Source organism: Neopsephotus bourkii, unplaced genomic scaffold (genome assembly GCF_033783945.1).
Source record: "Neopsephotus bourkii isolate Nb327-2 ecotype Australia unplaced genomic scaffold, CSIRO-AGI_Nbou_v1 NB_196, whole genome shotgun sequence".
Taxonomy (NCBI): domain Eukaryota; kingdom Metazoa; phylum Chordata; class Aves; order Psittaciformes; family Psittacidae; genus Neopsephotus; species Neopsephotus bourkii.
In genome coordinates, this window is record NW_026900709.1 from 5,048,669 (window position 1) to 5,074,850 (window position 26,182).

At 40.1% G+C, this 26,182-nt stretch overlaps 1 protein-coding gene across 3 annotated transcripts in view; it reads left to right on the forward strand.

Annotated features, from left to right (window-relative positions):
- The window catches only part of SPATS2L (spermatogenesis associated serine rich 2 like), an 86,273-nt gene that overhangs the window by 51,466 nt on the left and 8,625 nt on the right, over positions 1-26,182 (forward strand). For all 3 annotated transcript variants that reach the window (XM_061377575.1, XM_061377566.1, XM_061377583.1), the window contains 6 exons: positions 2,218-2,326; positions 7,057-7,106; positions 8,255-8,495; positions 12,406-12,606; positions 13,035-13,170; positions 25,778-25,836. In XM_061377575.1, coding sequence (XP_061233559.1) covers positions 2,218-2,326; positions 7,057-7,106; positions 8,255-8,495; positions 12,406-12,606; positions 13,035-13,170; positions 25,778-25,836 — 796 coding nt within the window. The remainder of the gene's footprint in view (positions 1-2,217; positions 2,327-7,056; positions 7,107-8,254; positions 8,496-12,405; positions 12,607-13,034; positions 13,171-25,777; positions 25,837-26,182) is intronic.

The following is a 26,182-nucleotide window of genomic DNA, read 5'->3' on the forward strand; positions in this document are numbered from 1 at the left end:
AGACATACTGGAGTTCTGCGCTGAGGTCAGAAAGTGACCTTTTTACACAGTGAAAGAGATGGGCTAATGTGGAAAGCATCCCCCAGAAAGTTTGATCCCATGTGGATTTAGCTGAAGCAAGTATCAACTTTTTGTGGTGCTGAAGCTATGTTCAGCAGGTGTCATGAATCAGAGCTCTCAGTTGCTGTGTATTAACAGAGCTTGAAATGAGTTGTGGCTTCTGTTAGTACATGGGACAGGGAAATACAGTGATTGAGGAGTGGGGTGAGCATACAACAGCAAAATAAGATTCTTGGTCATAAATCAGAGCACTTAAGTGTTCTGAATCAACTTCTGGTCCCTCTACTGATGGAGACTCCACAAAGGGAATCTGGAAAGATTGGTCTTCAGCATCTAAATGGTCAGCTAAGACAAGGTAGTGTGAATGTTTTTACTGTGTAATCCAGCCTAGTTCACTTAAAGAGGTCTATCTTCATGTATTATTTTTTCACAATTATTTTACAGTACAGTAAAAAGACCACCCATCAGAAATTAGCATGATGACACTGTAATGCAGTAAATAAAGTACGCCCTAATCAAAGATGTGTCCCACAGAAAGGCGGCCATCCACGGGGTGCTGGATGACCATTTGCAGTACAGTAAATACATGGTGGATAGCTTGACATGGTACTCAAAAAGCTGATTTGGAACAACTAGATTGGTTTTGGCATGGATTCTCTTGTCTTTTCAGAGTACTACCTTGACCTTTTGTTAGTTTTGCTGACTATATTTAAGTATTTTTATTTTGGTACTCCTTCCCCTCTACTCTGCCCTGGTGAGACCTCATCTGGAATATTGTGTCCAGTTCTGGGCTCCTCAGTTTAAGAAGAGCAGGGACCTGCTGGAGAGAGTCCAGCGCAGGGCAACTAAGATGATTAAGGGAGTGGAGCATCCCCCTTATGAGGAAAGACTGAGGGAGCTGGGTCTCTATAGTTTGGAGGAGATTGAGGGGTGACCTTATTAGTGTATATAAATATATAAAGGGGGAGTGTCACGAGGATGGAGCCAGGCTCTTCTCAGTGGCAAACAATGATAGGACAAGGGGCAGTGGGTACAAAGTGGAACACAAGAGGTTCCACTTAAACTTGAGAAGAAACTTCTTCTCAGTGAGGGTGACAGAACACTGGAACAGGCTGCCCAGGGAGGTTGTGGAGTCTCCTTCTCTGGAGACATTCAAAACCCGCCTGGACACGTTCCTGTGTAACCTTATCTAGGTGATCCTGCTCCGGCAGGGGGATTGGACTAGATGATCTTTTGAGGTCCCTTCCAATCTCTAACATACTGTGATACTGTGATACCTAGTAAAGTCTTGTCTAGCATTAAGACAATATAGCACTTAAGTTTCATGTAACTATTTACTTTGAACTATGTTACATGGGCAAGAGAAAGTAAATCATCAACATGATTCCAGTAGGAACATTTTATTTAAAGCGTAGTGGGTTGAATTGCCATTTGGTGTAAATGGATACTGAAGACAATACAGCAGTAGCAAATGCTGTGAAATAGAAGCACGGTGTGCCAGAATCATGGGTGGGTGTAGCACCTCATCCATCAGCAGTTTCCTAGAGGAAGCATTTGGCTTCCCATGTCCTTTGTTCAGGATTTTGTTACACAAGCTTCCTGGTCACATATGTATGGAACAGAAAACTGAAATTATGCTGAGCAGCCACTAGAGCTTTTAAAACTTATACTGTTTTCCCTTTAGCCTGTGACTGTTTTAATGCATATGACTGTTTTCCAGATGTCAAAAAAGTAACGTAGGTAACGTAGCAAGGCTGTGCAATAGCCTTGTCAAAGTGCTTGTGTACTCTATAAGTTTGTATAGGTGATGTGTCTTGTCAAGTTGCGTGGGAGCAAATAGAACATTTAGGAAAAAAGCATAAGGTCAAATTCTGCCAGTTCGGATAAACTAGTTCTCCTGCTGTGATTGAGGTAGGATTTGGTTCCAGGCTTACTGGCTACCAGTTCTGTATTCAGTCTCTTGAGGAAATTGTTTTCATTATTTGCATGGGTCAGTTAAGGAGAGGATGGGTATTGTACAGATACATTGGTGTGTACCTGTCAGCATGTCATGTATAACATGCATATATATAAACATCTCTTGGCACAAACGTACCTTGCTGTCTGAAGGGGCATGATGAACCCATGTGTTACTGTATTCCTGTTTTTTCCTTCCAGATCAATGCAATCCGATCAGTTGTTCCAAACAAAAGCAATAATGAGATAGTTCTGGTGTTGCAGCAGTTTGATAACAATGTAGACAAGGCTGTTCAAGCTTTCATGGATGGTGAGTACAGCATACCTTTTTCACTAAGGCATGAGGCATTCAATTGCATGCTGAAGTATTCATTGTCTTTAGTGGCTTAAAAGTTGTTTTGATAAAATACTGCTGATTGTGACACTTGGAAAGCTCACTAGTTATAATTGATACTTCTGTCTGCATCTTTACTTCTTCACAGTATGAGTTTGATACGGCTGTTCATTTGTTCTACCTAACTTTGCCTTTTTTTTGGTGCCAATCTTTTGCAGGCCTTTTTTATTCTGCATTAAAGTTAATGCTTTTTAAAGTGAATTATGTCAGAATATGATTTACTGTTGAAGATACGGTAACTAATAGGAAGTTGGAATAGTTCTGAAGCAGATAACCAGGCCTCTAAACCCCTGAACGTGATGCATACATTGACATTCAAACCTCAATCTGAATTTTGCAAATAGCCTTGACATTTATAATGGCTGAACTAAGACTCCATTGAAAGTTCGAGCCATTCTAAATCTGGATCTGTTTGTATTTTGCATTGTGAGACCATCTCTGATGAAAGGTCACTTGTGTTTAAATAACACTTCTGATAAATATATAATAGCAAGTATTTTGAACTTTCACCAAAGACTGTGGGAAACCCTTTGCAGGAATAACAACATATCAGGAGCAAAACCTCTCAAAATCTTTGTAGTTTCGGGCTGCTTAAAAGATACCAGAAGTTCAGGGGTTGTAAAAGCCCTGTATATCTGTCATGGTTTAAGCCCAGCCGGTAATTCAGAACCACGCAGCTGCTAGCTCACTCCCCCCCTTTCTTCCTCCCCCCACTCCCAGAGGGATGGGGAGGAGAACTGAAAGAATTTAACTCCCACGGGTTGAGATAAGAACAGTCTAGTAACTAAGGTATAGAACAAAACCACTGCTGCTACCACCAATAATAATCATGGTAAGGGAAATAACAGGGGAGGAGAATACAACTGCTCACCACCTGCCGACCGATACCCAGCCCAACCCGAGCAGTGATCTCGCCCTTCTGGGTAACTGCCCCCAGTTTATATACTGGGCATGACGTGCTGTGGTATGGAATACCCCTTTGGGTACTTTTGGTCAGGTGTCCTGTCTCTGCTTCCTCCTGGCTTCCCCTGCTCCCTGGCAGAGCATGAGACTCACAAAGTTCTTGGTCAGAGTAAGCATCACTGAGCAACAAATAAAACCATCAGTGTTATCAGCATTGTTCCCAGGCCAAAAGTCAAAACCACAGCACTGCACCAGCTACTAAGAAGTAGAAAATTTCTGCTACTGCTGAACCCAGGACAGTATCTTAAAAAATGCCTCATAGTGTTGAAGTGCCATCTCAAATTTGCTTATTTCATATCTATTTTACTTGAGAATAGTTTGGGGTTTGGTTTGGATTAATATACTAAGAAGTATCAGCCAGAAAGCTCATGATGGACTAGGAATTACCAATATGCAAAAGCAAATGCAAACAAACCAGACTATTTATAAATACATCAGAATTCTTCCATCCCGTCTATATGATGCCTCTTGATTCAGGTATATGCAACAGTCAGATTCTGCTGGAAAGAGGAGTTTGTTTGTTCACACACAGAGAAAGGAAAATGTGATGCATCAATTAATTTTGTTCTCCTGTAATACATGACTTGGGAAAAATAGTGGAGGGGTTGCTCCCTAATCATTCACTAAGTTCCTTTCATGCCGTTTATTTTGTCTTAAGTTACTACTGCTTGCTTGAGTTGTTTCCAGTGATTCTTTCGAAGGGGAAGTGCTTTCATAGCCATATGTTGTCATCTGCTATGAAAAAGAAATAGGGCAAAAGCAAGTGCAAGAATGCAACAAAGTCTTGGAAAAAAGCAAGCTGTTGTAACGTGAGTTCAAATCATCTTTGAGCTTCACCAGTTTATGATCACTGTGCCTTGAGTTCAGAAGTCTTTGCAAGTGAGCATTTGAAAACAGACAATATTTGTAACTGTCTGGAAATGGCATGAAAAAGGTCATGTCCTTTCAGCTACCAGTGTGGATAGAATGACTAGCACTTTGAGTGCCTTTTCACACAAATGAAAAACATTGATAAGATTGAAATACCACAATCGCAGACCACCCATTGCTACAAGCAGTGAAAAACATGGGGATAGCCATGCTGAGTGAAAAGGCTGAGCACCTCCATTCAGTGGTTCTCTCAGAGGTGCTGCATGCTGAACCAAGAAAGGTGCAAATTTAGTTTCCTGAGATCAGCTCCTATCTTGCTTCATATTTGGAGTGGTGTATAGGTGATGTCTGTATTATAAATTTACTTCTGTATTTGAAGTATGAGTTGAGTTAAATAAAATAGTGGTTCAAATTTATTATTTGCAATGTTTTTACCTAGTTAAGCATACACAGAAGGGCTGTTCAGCTGCTTTCTAGATCTAGTCAAGAAAATATACTGGTGGGTTTAAGTGAGGGCTTTGGGACTTGCAGTTAGTGCATTTCCAACAAGAAGAAACTAGGGTTAGTTGGGTGAATCCTTAAAATAACCCTCACCCTGCACAGTATTTGCAGGGAATCTGAGGGAAGCAAAGCTAAGACAACACCAGCCAACACAAAAAGAGTGTTGGATGATACTGTGAAAACAGTTAACAAAGCTGTCAAGTAAAATCACGTATTTTCAGCAGCACAGAATAAAATGGGCAGCAAGTGTCTGGGTTTGTTTCTTCATAGTGAAACATGGTGTCTACTGAAGGCCAGCATATTTCTTGGAGAGGGGTTGTATTTGTATGTACATAAGTATGTATCTGTGTAACTAAATATATGTATAGTTACACACATAAGTTTTCTTAGCCTTTGGTCTGCATTGTAATGGAAACAAAATATGGCTTTGATGGATTCATAGAATCATAGAATGGTTTGGGTTGGAAGGGACCTTAAAGACCATCCAGTTCCAACCCCCTGCCATGGGCAGGGACACCTTCCACTAGACCTGGTTGCTCAAAAGACACTTCCAACCTAACCCTGAACACTGCCAGGGATGGGGCAGCCTGTGCCAGCACCTCAGCACCCTCACAGGGAGGACTTTTTTTCCCCAGTATCTAATCTAAATTTACCCTAAATTCCATACATGTTTTTTTCACGATTTAACAGATTTGGCTTAGCACTTCTAGTGTGCATGGTAGACTTGACAGATAATTTTGGATCTGTATTATTGTGATAGAAAAATTATTTTGATATATTTGAAAATGTCACGTCTTTGGCTGAATCCAAATTCATGACTCATGGTTGTCTGAAAACAGGGTTATTTCTTAATACTAATATTGTCAAGAGTTCACTGAAATGAGTGAGAAGAGTATGAGACCCATTTGGAAAGGATGATAAACAAATATTTACTAGAATTATGGAGTGATGATAAAGTGATTCCTCAAGCAGAAGACCTTTAACCTGGTGGCGATTAAAAGGGTTATTGTGGCAGATACGGCCATTGTAGTTTGAATGATGATTCAGACTGCATGCTTACCATTGTCCTGGGTTCAGCAGTAGCAGAAATTTTCTACTTAGTAGCTGGTGCAGTGCTGTGGTTTTGACTTTCGGCCTGGGAACAGCACTGATAACACTGATGTTTTTAGTTGTTGCTCAGTGATGCTTACTCTAACCAAGGACTTTGTGAGTCTCATGCTCTGCCAGGGAGGAGGGGAAGCCAGGAGGAAGCAGAGACAGGACACCTGACCCAAAGTAGCCAAAGGGGTATTCCATACCACAGCACGTCATGCCCGGTATATAAACTGGAGGCAGTTACACAGAAGGGGTAGATCACTGCTCAGGTCCGGCTGGGTATCAGTCGGCAGGTGGTGAGCGGTTGTATTCTCTTCCCCTGTTATTTCCCTTATCATTATTATTATTGGTGGTAGCAGCAGTGGTTCTGTGTTGTACCTTAGTTACTGGACTGCTCTTATCTCAACCCGTGGGAGTTAAATTCTTTCAGTTCTCTTCCCCATCCCTCTGGGAGTTGGGGTGGGGGGAGAAGGGAGTGGGGAGTGAGTGAGTGACTGCATGGTTCTGAGTTACCGGCTGGGTTTAAAGCACGACACCGTGAGCACGTATTTTCAGCTTTAGAGTCCAGGAGAATAAAATGATGGTGTTAACTGGGTGCAGAAGAGTTTTCTTCTAGTATGGCAGCTAGCACTTGTCTAAAACAAAGCTCTGCTTGCTTTGTTCCATAGATGTCTCTAACCAACTCATTAGGGCTGGCAGACAGAATTTCAAGTATACAAAATTGTAATAATTTTTCAAAATTCATTTTTATGTTCTTATGTCTTCTGACTATGACAGATGACACATCGGAAGTACATGATAAAAATGGCAGAAGATTAAAAAACTGTGGGAAGCTCTAGGGTCAGGGTAGTCTATATATTTTACACAGTTATTATACTAGCATGCTGAGATGCTTCCCTTTTTCAGGCAACAGATTTGAGTGTTAATTTTTCTAGGGCTTATGCTAGTGCTTTAAGTTAGACACCCACTTAATCACTTTGTGGAATGAAGACCATGAAAAGCAGTAGTGCCAGATAACCCATGTAGCGTAATCAAATAAAATGGTAACTAAAAAGGAGAAAGGCAGCAGTACCCGCTTTGTTCTCCCCACATAAGCAAGTTCACAACAACAAATGGAAATGCTGCCTAGGCTAGGAGAGTAGAAACTGCTCTTGAACACACCTGTTCTTTTTCATAGCTGAACTTTCCTTGAAATGTTTGATCTTCTCTTTCTCTAGGCAGCGCAGCTCAGGTTCTAAAGGAATGGAATATGACAGGGAAAAAGAAGGTAAGAACTTGCTCTTGAGAATAAAGGCTTTCAGGCCATTTATCAGCTGTCTGTAGTTGAATGTAGTGCTTTTATTTTGGCCAGTGCTCTGTCTGCCTTTGCTAACATAGGTGACTTCATTCACACCTGTAGTCAGAAAACTTGAAAGCAAATGCGTGTGTTATTTCTAATCTGTCCGTCTGTTGTCTCTCCAGCCCAGTGTTCTGAGAGAATTTCTGGGACAGCACATGTGTATATGTGTGTGTGAAACCCAGACCCTGGGCAAGTACAGAATGAATCCTAAACCAGCCCATGTTCAGAAGCACTTAATGAGCAACTGTATCCTGGGTAATCACAGCCAATTATAGTGCTAGGGATTTTGCTGACAAGTGTAAAAATAACATAAGCATAGGAGTCATGCATTAGGAGTCACGCATTAGTGACACCATCAAGTCAGATACTTCAAGTATATATTTGGGATGTGATCTTCGTGCATATGTATCTCCAAGCCGGAGCTGTACCAGGAGGCTGCCCTGAGAGTCAGTGTCATGGAGGCTCCTTTTTAAGGCTGGGAGAGCTACAGTAGCAGTGGTCAACTTGCGTCCTCTATGATTACTTTCTACCTGATGAGTGATGCCTTAAGTGTTTGTCCGTGTTACTGTGTGGATGTCCCCTGAATCATAGGATAGAATCATAGAATAGTTAGGGTTGGAAAGGACCTTAAGATCATCTAGTTCCAGCACTCTGCCATGGGCAGGAACACCTCCCGCTTAAACCATGTCACCCAAGGCTCTGTCCAACCTGGCCTTGGACACTGCCAGGGATGGAGCATTCACAACTTCCCTGGATGGTTAAGAACTGCTTATCCTAAGTAACTGGAAACAGTTTGAGCAGCTTCTTAGCAGTGCTTTTATTATCATTCGCAGTGCAAGTATTTTGTGTGGAAGGAAAGGGAAAACCAGTTTGGGGCTCCAGGTTTTGTTTGAAACAGTTTATATGTTCAGCTGAACAGATGCACTGTGTTTGTATAGTACAGCACGTCCTGTAAATTACATTACTCTGATGTCACTAGTATAGCATTTTAAAAGCATGGGCATGTTACTGATTGTATTTTGAGTTATTAGTTGCACTGAGTGATGTCTCTGTTCTTGCACTATTTCTCCATTTAGAACAATAGGAGAAAAAGAAGCAAATTTAAACAGCACCTGGGCAATAAAGATCCTAAAACTAAGAATGGTGGACCCGAGAAGGCATCTCACGAGCCCCAGGGAATATATGATTGCCATCTGAATGGATGCTCCAAGGACAACTCTTGCAGGGCTTCTGCCAATCAGAAACGGGAAGGTGCTTCTGTTGAGAACAAAGGCTCAGGATTTGTAGACTCAGCGCTGGTCTGTCCAGAAATCACAGGTCAGTTCATCTGGCACCAGACACCTTTAACTGGCAATATCTAAGCCCCCATTTACATAAAGAACATGGCATTTATATTGCCATGAAGCAGAATATAATAAAAACAATAAATTGGAGGGAGCTATTTATACAAAATAATGCACCTAGCTATTAAAGTCATGCAAGTAGATTTATATCGGGGCACAATTCATCTTGCAGTATGTTCCCTTGCAAAATGTCTTTTTTTTTTCTCTTCTAGAGACAAAATGATCAAAAATATAATTAAATGCCCAGCTGATACAGAATACTGCAGATATAAATACACAAGAATGCAGGGTTAGAAAATAGCTTGAGTATAAAATGTCTCCTCATCTGGAGCAAAGATATCAGGGTAGTATGAGCTTGAGGTGTACCACAGAATTTCTTTATTACCTCGTTCAGACTAGTCCATTTATTTTTTTTTCTCATCTCCCCCTAATAGGAGAGTGGCATTAGATCTCCACTGGCTTTCTCTGGCAGGGAAGGGCCTTTATGTTGAGGGAATTCAGTCTGATAGCCTCTTAATACACACACGTTTCTGCTAGGGTGTAGGTTCTGATACTGGAACTCTGGGGCACAGTAATAAAGAAAAGTCTTTCCTACTGGTTTGTAGTAGGTACAGAGTTCTGGTTATAGCAACATCAATGACAACAAACTTTCTCCTCTGGGGAAGAAACTATGTGAAAGCCTTCAAGTATCCTTTCATTGTGTTATGTCAAGATCTCATGTCAAACTTCTTAAGAATTGCTGGTTTTGAAACGATATGTGTATGAGTAAAGGTACATAGACTGAATCTGTCCATGCATGGGGAGGAGCTCTTTCTAGGGAGTAACAGACCTGAACGCAAGAATACCCGTTCTTTTCGTGATCTTTTTCTGCGGCATTGGTATTGAGTCCTTTCTTTTTCTCTTTGACATGATACAGTGAAGAGTTTTACATACCAAAGGCAGAAAGTATCACAGAATTTTACTTTGTTTTTACAAGTGACAAATGAGGTATTACCAAAGCTTTACAATGTTTATAGACATTTACATATATCCCCTGTTTCAGAAACAATGGGAGAGGGGGATGAAAGTGAAAGAAAAAGGTGGGAAAAGAAAGGAAAGGTAATGGAGAGAAAGGAGAACCTGAAACTTTTCTATTCAAGTTTCCCTTGCATAGTAAAATCAGTTCCTGGCAATTTGTTTAATACAGAGAAGGAAAGAGCTGCTGCTGCACTTTGGGTTGCACTAGATTCTTTGCCTTTACAGCCAGTATAATAGCTACTTTCTTAAGGTCAAAAGCCACCTATGTACATATTGTTAAATTTGTGCTGAAGTGCATGCTGCTAAATAGAAGAGTGATCAGAATTCCTCGGGGGCCAGCAGCTCAGCCCTTGTGGTTTCTGAGCAAGTCACACAGACTTGGAGTTTGAAATGCTGAAGTCACTCCAAGGTACACCTGTTTCATATTGCTCCCTCTTGTGTTGTAACCTCCTTTGTTTTATCCTTGTCTGTCTTGTTTGTTTTGGTTCCTTCCCTATCAAATTAATGTTACTGCAGTCATTTCACCATCACCTTCAGACAGCTCACAGCTTAGAATGATCATAGTCAGGTATCTGCTGACAGGCCCCTATTCTTTCTTCCCCGTGAGGAACATGAGATTGAAGCTTTGCTTATACCAACTCACAGTCTGTGAGATAAGGTCTTTCTGAGCCATAAATTCGTGGCTGCCTGGAAGGGACTTCAGGGACTAGAAGTGAGGACGCAGTGTGTCTGGTGTTTTTCCTTGAGGTGTCCCATGCTAGAAAATGACAGGGGAGAACATGTGGCTATTACTTTTAGTTCATATCTGCTTATTTCTTGCCATTATTCCATCTTTCTTTTTCTCAGAGATACTTGGTTGTTGCTTTTTTGTGTTACGGTTTCCTACAGGGAGTTACGACCTGTTAGAGAAAATGAAGCACACAATTCAAGGCCCTGGAAAGCCGAATTACCTCATCATGGAGGGCCATGGAGACTGTTTCGCTTAGTTATGAGTCAGTTCAAGGGCTCTCCTCAGTATCTTGAAGGGGATAAGGCCTTCAATAAACCAGATTACTTCAAAATGATGACCATAACAAACTCGCCAACTTTCTTTCTTGTCCTTGACAACGCAGGACCTGAAGGACTTAATGGCTGCGTTTTCTGTGCATGCCCTTGTAAAGAAGGGGCATGAATGTGCTGAAAGAATATTTAATGCTGCCTTACCGTGCTTTTTGCAGGCAGTTGGGTAAAACCAGATATAAATCAAATACTGATTTCTCACCTACTTTTTAAAAATGTTTTTCATGTAGGATGATTTTCAGTGAATTCTTTGAACTTCCTGTTTATATCTCAAGGGTTTGTGGTTTTTTTTTCTTCTTTCAGTCAAAGAATCCACAAGGTTCACTTTATTTAAAAGGTGTTAAATGGCAAGCTGTTACAAAAAGATAAATCACTTGTTTTGAAGATAGTAGCTCAGCAGATTTCAAAGGAACCTTATTTAGGCTGCTGCCATTACGGGCAGGTCTGGTAATACTTGATGGCTAATACAGAGAAGGTCACACATTAGACTAGTGCTGAAATTCTAAGGCACCGTCTACTGAACTCTGCAACAGTTTACTTGTAGATATTACTACCCAGAGGTTTGACTTCTCTTCCAAGTATTTGAGAGAGACAGAGTTTGTTACACATGTTGCTTAGCTGGCCCAAGTCTTCAGGGATTTGATGCAGGCTTTCTCAATCTATTTTCAATTGTGCTGATTGTCCTCAATCAAATTTGGAAGTTCAGTAGCAGCATACTAAGGTATTGTCTGCTAGGTGATATTGATCATTGTGCTGCTGGGTTTCACAATAGCTCATGTGTCATTTGGAAGAAACAGTATCGAAATATATTGCAGAGAAAAGACTTTAGAGTATAACCGTTCTTCTAGATGACTTTCTTTAAGAAGCTATCAGTTTGCCATTTGTCTTGGCAAGAATACCAAAGCTTCTAGTTAAATGCAGTAAATAACAATTTTGCACTATAACAATAAATTTCGAAAGGTCTTGAGGACAGTAGGCCTGGCTTTTCTCTATAGTTTAGCTGATAGACTGTTTATTTCTAGCTATCTTTTGGAGTTATTTAGTCAGGCCAATCTCAACTGACAGTGGCCTTACCCATTAGTTTTCATAGTCATTGTTTGACTCCTTGGCCCTCTGCCATGATGCTGGGTCTCAAATCCCTTTGGAGTCTTGGAAAGAGTAAACCATGTTGTCTTGTGGCAACAAACAGGCTCAGGCATTTTTTTAGCCCTCTCAAGCTGTTGAATCCAAGAGCCTAGTCTTAGCCGTTGTTTCATTTCCTGCTTGGTCCTCTTAGCAACTGCTTGTGATAGAAAGCTGTAGTCAGGCAAGGTAAGTATTTCAGATAGGAATGTTTAATTGGTGCTTTTAAAATGCTGGTAAAATAGCGAAAATTATTTTGTGTGAGGCAGATACATACAGATAGACAGATATCAATATTAAAGTCTCATGCTTTCCATAGCAGACTTCCTCTCAAGTTCTGGTCTCTAATATTTGGGCAAAGATTACAATTGTTAATATGCTTTCTATGTTATGAGGTATTTTTTCAAGTCATCATAGAAGAGTTGATTTTTTTTAATGAGTTTTTCTTTTTAGACTGTTGAAACGTAGATGTGCTCAGATCAGTGTTTAATAACCAAAACATTTTGTTTCTGTTCTGTCACTGCTTTTCAAGGTTCTGTAGAATGCCTGCCAGTGGGAGGTGGGGTGAAAATCCACAAAACAACTTGATTTTTCCATTGTATTAAGTAGTTCAGACTAAACAATATGTCTTCATAGCTTTCTCAATATTCTAACTCCCTGTTTTCTACCTTAATGCTTTCTTGCAGAGAAGGAACGAGAACTCCAGAGAGTGTCCATGGAATTAAACCCAAAGACTATGAATGGAGTTGAACAGCATGAGTCTTCTCAGGCATCAGTTCAACTCCAGTGTAACCTAGGCAGGCCAAAGTCAAAATCTTCCTCAGTTAAATCACCCAATACTACAACTCAACTTGAAACAAAGACAGATGATTCAGTCAAAAAAAGAGGTAAATTGGGTCCCTGGTTGCTGTGTACTGAGATGATCAGACAGTTGAGGCCTCAGGGGGCGGGGGGGAAGCACCTATGTGAAGAAGAGATAAGTTGAAAAGTGAGAGCAGAATCATACTCAGCATAACAAAAATGAATCGAACAATTTATAGTCTATTTAACTTTATAGTGAATGAAATTAAAAATAAATAATTTGAATCAGTAGTGCTGTTTTAATATTCGCTTTGGAGAATGAATTTGAGCAGCGTGTTTAGAAACTGAAAAGTACCATGGAAGGACTGTGGAAAAGTTGGATTTTTGGACTTGAGTAGGATAACCACTTTGTCGTAATGTGGGCAAATAACATGTTGAACTCTTCCTGCTCCCTCATTCAGAAAAATAAAAAACAGATTTCTGACTTTTGTGCAATTTTTGTTTTCTATTTTAGGGCCAAACATTGAAAAATCAGTAAAAGACTTGCAGCGTTGCACTGTTTCTCTAACCAGATACCGTATGATGATTAAAGAGGAAGTCGATAATTCAGTGAAGAAGATTAAAGCTGCTTTTGCAGAATTACACAGCTGGTAGGTAAATCAGATGGAGAGATCCATCAGCACCACCTGAGAAGAGGGGCTAAGAAGGCCACTGGCATTGGTGGGGAGGGGTCACTGACACCCTGTGTGTTTGCAGCATTTTGGTTGCACCAAACAAAACCCATGTGGTGCCCCTAAGTAACTTCTCACCAACCACAAGTAATACATGCATAAGTGTATATTTACATACATAAAAGGGGACAAAACTACAGTTCTTTGGGGAAAAAAAAGTATCTCATTATGTTGTTTGGGTTTTTTTCCCCCAAGTGATCCATCTTAATTCTTTTGTATCAAGTTCAGTGGCAGCATATCTGATCTGAAGCTTTTCTAAAAATCCTGTCCATGGGGTTTTCTGAAGTCTCTTTACCTTCTTTAATTCTCTTCTTTCTATACTACTACTTTGATCTTATCTTCTTTGGCAGACAGTCCTTTTCTGTCTCCTCATTTCCCATTATCTTTGCTACTTATCTGACCATTCTTTGATTTTTCTTTCCCTCATAGTTTCTTCCCCCATCCATCACTTCATTACCAGTTGTCATCTCTAATCATTCTTTGTCCTCATTCTTTTATCTCTTCCTTTTTTCTAATTCTTTTCTATTATAATTTTGGTTATTCCTGATCCTCAGCGATGTCTATGCCCTTTGAACATTTGTAGCTGAAATAATTGCTGTAGTAGCAAGCTGTATATTTTGAATATAGTTGTCATAGAAAAATGTTTTTTAGTCTGACTTTTACTTGGCCTTTCATTAAGCATAGATGCTATATAAAACCCATGCATTATACATCATTGCAGTAAACAAGGAAATTGTATTAAAATATACAGGATTTGGTTACAAATCACAGAAAAGTACAAAAACCTTTCACCCTTAATTCATCCATAATATTTGTCAGTATTTTTATGAGCATACTTTGTATTATGAGCATATTACAAAAGTGCTGTAGTATTAGCAGAATTTTAACTCTGGACTTCAGCGGTGCATTTGTCTTCAGTGATGCATTTGAAGTGACTTCTGTGCCACTGGGGCTCCAATTCTATATGGGCAGAAAGTCAAAGCACTGCTGAGCTGATTAGTGGAAGATTCTGTTGCACTGAGCCAGTGGTGCATCTGGCTGTCTAGCAGAGTGTCTTGTTTCTGTCTCTGTACTCCAGTGAACATAGGCTGTGATCATCAGTTGTGCTAAACTCTAGTGTTGTCAGAAGTGCTCTGGAGCCAGCATAGCGATAGTTGCTTACAAACTAAAGTGCAGTAATTATATTGTAATTATAGAAAAATTAAGTAAAATTCATCAGTCCCCTGCACCTTTTTATGGTAGTTCTCAGAGGTGGTTTTATATGGCTTTAGAAAAATTATAAAACATTTATGGTTTCTGTTAAGGTGTGACCTTTTCTCTGAGTAAACTCATAGTTCAGTCTCATCTGCTGTGTAGTTCTCACTATAATATTTTTTGTAGCAGTGTTAAAAATACATAATGTCCCTTGTATCTGATCTTGTTTCCAGGCAGTCATGGTCAATTCGATCTTTAAACAATAGTCACTCTGGGCATGGAACAGGCTTAAAACTCTATTGTAATCTAAGACTGCGGGGTGAGGTGCTATATTAGTAACTTCAGAACTGAAATTCTTCATTATTCATGTTTTAACTTGAAAAACACTGAAGTTGCATTGCCTAATCTATGATATGTTCTTTAATAGGTGAACTTAATAGGGGAAATGACAGAATGACCACAAAACAGTATGTAAATCCAGGTAGATTTTAAATGATGAAAAATAGCCTGGAAAACTTTTGAACATTCTTCATTTTAATTTTTCCTCTTACCAACTTCAGGGCATAAATTACTGGAATCTATGAGAAGCTGTAGAATGTAACAGACCTGAATATTCAGGCCTCACAAAGCAATTTCATGCATGTAATATTGCAACATAATATTGCAACAAGGACAGCATAATGTCAGGACATATTTATGAAAATCTCAATGTGGGCTACATTGCTTTTGGCAGCTCATAACCTAATATTTAGGGTTTTTTTCTTCAAATGAATGAAAATTTGGTTTAAATACTAAAATGAATGACTTAACACCTTCTTTACTAAAAGGAAAAACAGGTTTGAGATAGATTACGTGACTTTGTGGCTTAAACACTGAAAAAGATGGGAAAAGCTGTCTTTAGTATCTCATTTATAAGAAGTTGCTGCCAACTGCTCTATATTAACTGGATTTGAGTAAAAAATCACCAGGGCCAGCGATGCATACAGCTTCAGACCTCATAGAGTCAAAAGATCACATTCCTGGGCTGAATAGTTTAGTTTGTGTTATTTACATGGCAGTTTCCTTGCTTCAGAGTTGAACAAAGCTTCACTAGTGGTAGCAGGAGGATAGGGTAGCAAGGCATGCAGACTCTTGATTATTTATCACCCTCCTTGGGCACTGGAATTCCGCTGTGGCAGTCGACTTGTTTATCATGGGAAAAGTTACAGAATCGTAGAAGTGTTTGGGTTGGAAAGGACCTTAAATATTATCTAGTTCCAATCCACAGCTGAACTGTTGTTCCCAGGATGCTATGGAGTAACCAAAATGACAGTGATACCTGGTCATCTTTGTGAGAGTAATTCCAAAGCTTTTTGCAAGTTGTTCTTCCAGTTGCTGCTGGAGTGTGAATTGGTTGAGGTGTAAAACAGATAAACATACAACAGCAGCTAAGTGATGTCTGTGGTCAGAACTGCATGGAATGCTTGAATGGGATGAATACAGTAACCTAGATGGGAGCTTAACCGGTTCATGTTACACACAGCTGTCACCACCCAAGAGGTTTTAGCGAAGCTAATTGAAGTCGGAAGCTTTAATCTTGTATTGCAGCTGAATGCTGAGGCACATACTACTTTGTTGTTGCTCTTCGGTTTTCTTCCTTTGGGAATAGGATAAAAGACCCTTTTTGTATCTTTCTTTTTGCATTTACTGTCAAGATCAGAATCAAAACTGCATTTGAGGAGGCAGTAATCTTCTGGACTTCCTTATAATCTTTTTTTTTAATCTTTTCATGATTTTACCAATCACAGAAAGGATGGAGAAGTGAAAAGATAACGTCATGTATCTTCCTCCTACCTCCAGATAGTATAGCAAACCATGACCATGGAGATAAATGAATAGCATGTGTGGCCTAAGATGTCCTGAAAGTTTCAGCAGAAAAAAATCACAAGAACTTTCCCTTTTGAACAGCAGAAACTTCTGAGTGATAGTTATCAGTAGAAGTCCATGTCTCTGTCTTGCTCAGTATTTCACAGCTTGTCCTAACCGATGAAGGGAAATTACTCCTTAACACTCTCAGTCAGCACTGTACTGCAATTTAAAAGTCACCTACCTGGCAAAACAGTGCATACCACTGTCCCACGGTTTAAAAAAGGAGTAGTATAGAGCAGCATGCTGTGGACACCTGTAAATGCTTGGAAAAGAAAATACAAAGCTTGCTTCCAGTTTTAACATTTTAACGAAATGGGGCCAGAAAAAATCCCATAAAGATGTTTTCTTAATAATGCTGGAGTGGGCTCACTTTCTCTTTCAGGAGTGTCCCAGTTGGAGTTCCTGCCAACTGGAGTAATTCTCTGCATGCTCAGAACAAGTGATAACAACTTGCTTTTACACAATGCTTTTCATGCCAGAAGTCACCAGAGCATTTTACAGGCCATGGGCTGGACCACACAAGGCACTTTGCCCTACTCTGTGAGAATTCTTTTGCAGTCTCATGTGGATTGTGCTTCTGGTACAATCTGGCGCTCTCATCACCCCTGCTCATGCAGGGCCTTCTGCAGCATTGCTTTCCCCAAGGCTATGAGAGCACAAGGCAGAGCAAGCTGAAGGGCACCATTTCTCTGATGTGCATCTGAAAATTCTGAGGAAGATTCTCCTAACAGTGCTTCTTAAGCCAGTATTTCTCCTCATTGCACCTTAGTTTGGTGTATGGTTCTCAGGAATACTTTTGTGTGAGTAAGAACATAAGCTGCTCCACTTATTGCTTGATGTAAAACATGTCAGAGCATAGCCATGTCTCACAGTAGTGTAAGGCAAGAAAAAGAATAATACCAAATAGTGCTTAAGTTGCAGTAAAAGGTCACAAAAGCTAGGTGAACTCTCCTCTCAATAGACTGCGCTTGAGGCATTTGTTGCCAGGGTTAAAGCCCATGCGATATAATTGTGCTCTCGCTTTTCTACCAGGAGACTGAATAATAATCTTTGGGGTAAAAAGAGAGCCCCAGGAATCTGAGTGAAATGTGTAGAGCACAAAAGAAGCCACAGTTCCCCATAACGCCTCTTGCCAGAAAATCATTTTCACATACTGGGCATCCACACAGTCATATGGAGCACTAAAAGGAAACATCTGCCACTTGCCCATACAGTCTGCTTCCAACCACAAATGGAAAATAGTCTGTAGAAAATAGTAAGGCCAAGTTTAATTACACTGCACAGAGAACTGGACCAAAGACAGACAAGCTTCCTCTACTCTTTGCATCTCAAACACATTGGTATGTTTATAAAGAGCATGAAAACCAACACAGTTGATTTTTTGAATGAACAAAAAGCCCTTGAAAGCTGCACCATAGGCTGGATAAAAAATTGCCTCTGACATAATACTGGGGAAATTGAGTTTGGTAATACTAACAATTTTTAAATTGATTTTAATGTATGTTTTATATTTTTACATGATATTTTAATATGTATTTTTATACATTTAGGGAACAACTGGAAAGCAAGTACTGTATGTTTTGGGAAGATAAAACAATTTTTCTATTGCGTTCTAGGTTAAAATCAAAGCAGACGAAGAATGGGGAAAAATGGGTCATTTATAAGAACGTAATTGTGTCTGTACTAACTCAGTGCTGGGCGATGAGCAATGTTGCCAGTGCTCACAGGCTCACAATTGCAGAACAGTGAGTGAACACAGTCATCCCTTTTCTGGGACCCTTACTTGGCAAACGGTAAAAGATGATGGTTTTCTGTTGCCCAGAGCCCAGAATCAGTGGCACCAGATGAAGAACTGCCTGTTTGTGTTAGTAATGTGGCAGTGTAGAGCATGGGCAGATGGCTGGAAAGGCCAGGACTGGTATTGCTTTACACTGAACAGAGTTCCTGTGCTATTTCTTTGTGTTTCCAGGCAGTCCACATTAGCTTTCTGCCTCTGTCTGTCTGCCAGCTGACCTGTGGTAGTCTGTATGCCTCTGAAGTATGGATTATCAAATCCCCTCGCAATTTGTTCTGATATTTGTTTGCCTGTCACTCACGCAATGCAGTCTGTAACTTTGCCAGGGCAGAGAAGGAAAAAATGGTCTCCTAGGCATTTCCTTGAGCACAGGTGGGTTTTCAGGTGCCTTCAAAGACCAGTGCTTTTACCAAAGCCCCTGGACCCTGCTTCTGCTGTCTGGGGGTCTGCTCTAACAGCTCTGGCCTCAGACTCGCTACTGCCTGCAGAGCTGCAGCACTGGGAGAGGGGCTTGTGCTTGCTCTCTTCTCACGACCTCCAGCAGTTTGGGATTACTCTTGCTGTGTATTGGCGGAGAGAACAGACAGAGCTCATGAAATTGGAGGAGTTGGGTTTCAGTGAGATACATCCTGTCCCCCTTTTGGCCCCTTTGTCTTTTACAGATATTTGTTTTGTCCCTGTTTTTTTTACTACACTTGTGAAGACAGATTACAGAGGTGAAATTCAAAGGTGGATTACGCTGTCTCTTAGCATGTTGTTCATACTTCATGGCTTCTCTTTCCTCCCAGTCATTCATGGGTATTTGTTGTCCTCAGTAAAACACAAGTACATGTAGTTTTTGGGGTCCTGCAGGTAGATTGTTCTTTTTTGTGCATGTCATTGTGGATGTAAAGTAAATATATCCTTTTTGATCTCGTCAGACTAAGGAGAAATCTAACTTATTAAACGTATATAGGGAGTAACTGTCTCAACAAATTTCAACAGGTGTTAGCCCAAAGAGCCAAACTCTTACTTTCTTTGTGGCTACTTTCCAGGGTGCTTTTGGGAAAGTTACCTCTCCTCCATAGCAGAAGCCCAACAAGGACCACAGTCTTCTGCCTTGCCAGAGTGTATTTGGGCGAAAGTATATAAAACCAGTAAGATATTCTGGTACTGCAGTAGTTGTATCAGAACTGAGGGTCAGATAGGAAATAAATACTTATACAAATTTATGTCATAAGGTGCAGGATGCTATTGAGCCGTGGTGCAACTCGCACTCAGTTGTTAAAGCTCTGCCAAATCCAGAGGTCTGATGCCTTCACTTCTAAATAAATAAAATTTGGAAGCATTCTTTCAGGAAAAGGTTTTCCATGTCAGTTTTTGGCTTAATCAGGTATTTATGATCAGGCAATAAACTTCTAACTGTTTGTAAAGAGGTCTTAAAAATGCGAAGAAACCTTCAATTATGATGGCTTTGCCAGGCCCTACTGTGCTAGCTGGCTGGTAAACAAAACATTAGTGAAGGTACATAAAGAATAACACAAAATCACTTGAATAACTAAAAGCCTTTCAGTGTTTTTACTTCTACCAGATGGTACACTGCAGAGGGAAGAATTTCAGTGAAATTGATTTATTCTGTCTTTTGTTTGTCTGCTTATTGTCAGACTGTATTTGTGGTCAGCATGAAAATTCATGTAATCTGGTTTGCTGTGTAAACATCCTGTGTGTGCTAATACAGTGATCAAATAACTATTTTCAAGCACCATGAACATTTAAATACCGTTGAGCTAATACTGGAAGAATATAATTTCCTGAAACATTGCAAAATATGTAACAACTGCTTTTCCTACAGGTTTATTAATATCAGGAAAACCTGAAGTATCATTTCTCCAGTTACAATATAGCACAGCTGTTCCGTAATCCTATACTATCCTATAAATCCTTTTTATTCCTATAAAACTTGTAGTCACCCATTACAGGTGATCGGGCTTTATACTTACGTTCTCAGCACATCATTATAGCTCCTTGCGTTGAAAGTCTGACAGAGGCAGTTCTGGTGTTTTGGATTCAGGTGGGTGATTTGTCGTGAAGGACATGGTTATGTGGGTCTTATCAGTTGTCTTTTCACCCCACCTTTGGGTCAAGTGTGTTCATGCTAGAAGGGAAATGTGTACAGGAAGTCAGGCATAATACTTAAAAGACTAACACTGATCTTGTCAGGACTATCCCATGAATTTGTATGTAATCTCAGTTCAAATAGAGCAGCAACAGTGACTACTGATGTCCCTCAAACTTGCTTGAGTTTGGCAGCAGGTTGTTAACTAGCACAGCTTCAAGGATCTACTGGGATCTGTTCCAAAGCCCACTAATAGAAAAAGATGCTGGAGAATGGTGTGTTGTTTGGGGGTTGGTTTGTTTTGAAGCCTAAACTGGCAGACTCTGGCCATGTCCCACAAATAAGTCCCTAATGAAAAAAGGACTTGAATTGTACCTCAGTGTTCTGGTGTCCCACCTGCTGAAGCAGACCCCTAAGAATGACCATGAAAAAAAGCTCTTTTCCCCTTCCAGATGAAAAGCCCTACTGCAGTTGTTCAGAATGCCACACCTAGCTGCTGATTGTGTCTTCCTCAGTCTCTAACATTGATTTCCACTGATACATAAAGCTGGTTCAGGGCAGAGCAAAGCTTATTAAACACCTCAAGGAGAAAATTGGCATTTTGGGGGGTTTAAAAGGGTTTTGAAAGGACTCATTTGAATTACACTCTTAACAGTAACCTCTGTACCATGCAGCTGTGGCTTACCTTTGTGATTTGTGTCAGCATGTGTGCCTCCATGTCAGCTTGGTCCCTTTATTTCCTCATCTTTTAAGACACAATAGGTTTATTATTATCAGAAGGAAAGAAGATTCTGGTCATATGGAACCCTTGTGACTCTCATCAGTAAAGCTGTAATTCAGCCAGCCCGGCAATTGAAGCGGCTTTTCTGAAGAGGCACTAATAACTTTAATCATTTTAGTGGGATTTTGAGGTATTGCAGCTGACTGAAAATTTCTTTTTCACTGTGCAAGCACCAAATTTCATGCAGTAAACTAGAGGAAGATTAATTGGTTTCCAGTAATGTCAGAACAAATTCAGAATTTGTTCTGAGTGTGAAACTGTGAAATGAGGCAGCTGTCAGCATAATTTACTCCTGTCTTTGCTGTGCTGGCAGCTCACTGCAGTTTGGCATTCACAGCTCTTTTGACATTATATGGTAGTGTGAATTCTGCCAGCCTGCGTAAGTCCAAGGCACGAGTACTGTCCATTTGACCAGGAATACAACACTTACACTCTTGTCTTCAGAACCAGTTCAGCAAAATGAATCCTCAGGAGCTGCTGCCTCTACTGCTGCGTCTCACATCTCTACAGCACAAGCACTAGCTGTTCTCTGGCCCCATTTGCATGTTCTCTATATTAAGCCTCTGCCTTGCTGTGTTCCTTCAACAAAATTGTCTCCTTCCTGAACCCCATCTCAAAATTTCATCTGGTTATTAAAATCAAATAGTGCTGAGTCCTATGCTGCAAGCTACAGATACTGACCTGCGATGAACAAGGATACAATGCTGATAGCTTGAGCTTGGTGCCCGAGTCCTGATCCTGAAAAAGTGGGGGGTGAGAGAAGATCAGAATTAGTCCTTTCAGAAGAAGGGTTTGCAAAGGCAAACAGAAAAGAAAGAGGTATTTCTGTTCTGGCTTAACCATCGGTCATGGATTATAAGACTTGCTTGATTCAAATCTGTCCTTGAGCCTGGTCAATGGGAGATGGGATTTGAGTCCCTGCATTTGTTCCAGTATGTATTATAAATGTGTATTATAAATAAAAACCTGAACATCTGTAGCAGAACTGACAAATACAGTACATCAAGGGATCCTACAGACTGATGATGAGGGCGTGGATTCAGGTACATGCAGAGAGGGAAGTGGTGGAACAAATTTCTGTGGTTGCCGCAGGAGTCTTAAATGGTATATGGAATATACTCAAGTGCTGATATAGGGAAGGAGAAGAGATAGCTGAAGCCTGATAGAATGTTAGTGCTAGGAGTACTCAAAGAGAAAATTGACAGTGCTACGACCTCTGCAGAACCTCAGCTAAAGAAGCATCTTTGTGATCTTAACCCTGACTCCTACCATCTGTAGCAAGACCCAAGAGAAACAGCATAACTAGAGAGGAAGGAATTAGCAGAATGTTTGCCTTGAGGTGTCTTTAGATCTGAAATGTACTCTGGTCCTTGCTCTGCTAGAGTCCAAATCTGGTGATATGTGAGTGCAGGAAGTTCCAATAGCATCCAGCATTCAGTTCTTCTCCACAGCACACCAGTGGTTGCAGGCTGTGCACTGGAGTGTACCAGCTTGGTGTAACATGTTGGTATCAAGTGGACACTAAGAAACAAAATGCATTCCCAGGAGGTATTTCTGAGCCAAGCTTTGAGCGGTTTTCAGTTATAGTCAATGATGGACACTGTGGTCTGATCATAATCATCCTATTGAGCCTGAGTAGGCTCCAGAAAATACATTAAAACCAGTTGAACTTCTCATGAATTAAGAAGCTGTTCAGCTTAAGTGGCTGTCTGAGCTTCAAGTGAAAACAGTGAGATCTTAGCAGGAGCAAGAGACAAGATTTGAATTGTTGATTTTTCCACAGTATTCTTGTCCTTTCTCCTATATCTGTTAGCATTTAGTTTTCTCTTTGTGTTTGTTTTGTTTTTTGCCCTTTTTTATATCCAGTTTTCCAGCTTGCTTTGTTACTTTCATTTGTTCCTAACTTTGCCAAGTTCCTGATTAAGAGTTGATCAGTTTTGCACTGAAGTTCTCTTATGTGACTAGAAAGGAATCAAATTGATTCCTACTCCATTTCCTAAATAATTGACCCTTAAGTAAACTAAGAAGAAAACAGCATTTCCTCATGCTAGTTGGCCTATGACATTTCTAAAGAATTATTAAATTACCCCATTATTCTGTGATAGTAGTTCTTGATTTCCAGGCTGAGAAATGTGCCTATACACTTCCAGATGAGAAATGAGTGTGTTTCTTTCCTTTTGGTGAGAGGGCGTTCATTTTTTCAACTGGTATAAGTTAGTACAGCTGCATGGTCTTCAGGGAAGGGCAACCTCATGAAGATCTGTCAAAGGAACTAGTCTTGTGTTGACAAAGGCACCAAATGCTCTTTCTCTTGTTTTATTGTTCAGTTTTCCCAATGTTAGTTTGTATCTACAAGGGAAGTACTCAGGTGCTTTTTCTTCAAATTCTTCAGAGTCCTGGCATCTGCTACTACAACATCCAAATGCTTTCCTGAAATGTTCATCAGAGACCACACAAAAACCTCAGGAGTAGAAAACTGTCTAGTAACAGCTGAGATATAAAATATGATAAATACAGGACTGATGTGTTATCATTCTCATTCTGGTGTTAAAAGTGTTTTTATTTGGCATCAAAAGGAGATATTAGGGGCCAAGCAGTTTAGCAAGGATCTGTTATTGGAGTGGGCAGAGAGCAGCTGTGGAATGAACTGGAACAAAACATAGTACTGATGAGCTCTGCTGTTGTGAACTGGATGCTTGAGTAGTTTTCCAGCCAAAAGTTTATGCATATATAACCTGTGTAGTACACTAGGGAGGTGCTTTTGTGACAAAGATGGCTAAGGAGAAAACATGCAGATTCTCTAAATTTAGGATAAAGTACTAAAGACCATTAAAATCTTGTATTTGTAGAGGGTAGAAACAGGTGAGAACTAAAAAGACTCATTTCAGCCACCTGCTGTGAAAACCAAGAAACTTTATTATACAATGTAGTTACAAAAGCTAATTGAAAACAGATTAATTCTGAAAAGCTATTGCTATTTAGGTTAGGAAGATGGAATCGTCACCTGCCTGTTTGGAGTCCAAGCTTAATGCATAGACCTGGAGAATATTGAGGGCTAACTGAAACAAGCGTGTCCTTTCATTCTAAGTGTATGCCTCTTAACTGATTTGCTCTACCATGGAAAACCCTGATGGTTTATTTCCTCTGGTGTGTAGGTCACGCTAAATTGATCAGGCAGTCCAAAACAATGGTTTTAGTCTTGTTTATGTGTATGAAACAGAAAGATGTGCTGTGCTCAGTTTTATTGTATTGCTGCATGCTTTGCCATCACCCAACCTGCTTCTGTCCCTCTTGTTGGCTATTGGGAGGCAAGGTAAAGGTAGTAGCCTCTCCTCCTCCAAGTGTCATGGTTGATTGGTAAAACCCAAGGGTAAAACTTTGCAGAACTTCTGTTGCAAACCTCCTGTATGAGCTTGGTTAATTTCTGGGAAGATTTCAAGGAAAATTGCATGGCACCCGATATTCTGGCTGGTAAATTTCTGGTTAAGTCAGCTGTATATCTGCCATGTGTTCACCACACTGCATGCTCCCTAATCTTTCCCTGGTTTAGTTAACCCATCAGTCCTTCTCCCTTCTCTAAGTCTTCTATCTTTGATTGCTGGCCACTGAACTCTGTAGGATCCTTCTTTCTTTCCTAAGGGCATTCTGGACAAATGTTTTCTTCTTGAGTTTTCTGTAATGTTTTCCTTCTGGTGAAAGCTAGTTCAAATACAACTCAGTGTCTACTGGGTACAAAAGCTTATGTTTAAGGATTATTTTAGTGCAAGGGTTGAGAACTCCACTCTTCCCTTGAGTGTGTGCCTGGCATTTACTCCTGATGTTTGACCTACTTTTTGCGATTTTCCCCCAGCTGCTTGAGTTTACTCACTTATGCAAACATAAACATTAGCATTGGTGATGTTTATTAAACGTGAACATGACTAAGAATAACCCAGTGAGGGGAAAATGGTGTGGCACACCGGAGCACTATCCACTGGAGAGCATTCTGCAGTGGTGCTGTTTCACTAAACAATGTCTCTGGGTTGATGATGTGAACAATTTACCAGACCTGCTGTCTGCTCTCAGTAGACCCAACTGATCCCTTTACACTTTGATAGCTTAAAAGCACTATCAGTGATTGCACACTAGAGATTTGTGAAAGAGGAGTCATACGAGACCTTGGGGAAAGCCAGGTAAAAGTGGAACCTCACCTTTCCAGTCCTGGAGAGAATTGTGGGTGGGGGGCATGAAAACTGACCTCCGTTATGGAGCCATATTAATGCTTATTTACATCACAAACAATTTTCTTGTTACTCTGTCATATTTTGCAAGAATATCTTTATTTAAGGAAGAGAAGAACTTCTTTCCACACAGCTCTCAGTTTTAGTCTTAATATTGTGCCAAGATAAACCAGGGTGGATATTCTGCCATGGAATATCTAGCTTAATTAGGAAACAGGCTGTTTAATCATTTGAGGACTGTTGTGCTGAGGCAGTGCTGAAGAGGTAAAGCCAAGTGACTTCCACATCAGTGCAGACAAATGGAGAAGCTGGTGAGATGGTTATGTAAATCAGCATACACTGGTGATCACTAATTTCTTGTAGCCAGCTTGCCTAGCTGTTTCTTTAGTTTCCATTAAGTCATATTAACTTCAAAACTGCCCATAACTAAGGTCTGAAGACTTTGTGTAGTTATGTCTTTTGATACTCATGGAGTTCTAGCATGGATTAAATTATGGGTTTTTTTCTTTTTTTTTTTTTTTTTCATTTTCTAGCATCGTAGACAAAGAAGTGTCATTAATGGCAGAAATTGATAAAGTTAAAGAAGAAGCCAGTAAGTAAAAATATACACAGGGAACTTTTGGTATAGTCATGGAAACATTTGTTTTGTTTGGCAGAAAATCGCACAGTGTGTAAGTTTGGTTAGCAGCTTTCCAGTGTCTTTCACATATAATGATTGTGCATCAAAATTTCAGGGTTATGAAATTAAGGTAAACCAAAGGTTCATCTGAAGTTAGATCTAAATTATTATTACTGACTGCTCCTATACTAGTTAAATACTTATTTTAAAAACATCTAAATCTGCCATTGCTAGGCAAGTGTCTTGCAATTGTGTACGTGTGGAAGCTAAAAGGTACAAGATTGCCAATAGTTTCAGTTTGGAATTTTGTATTCTAACT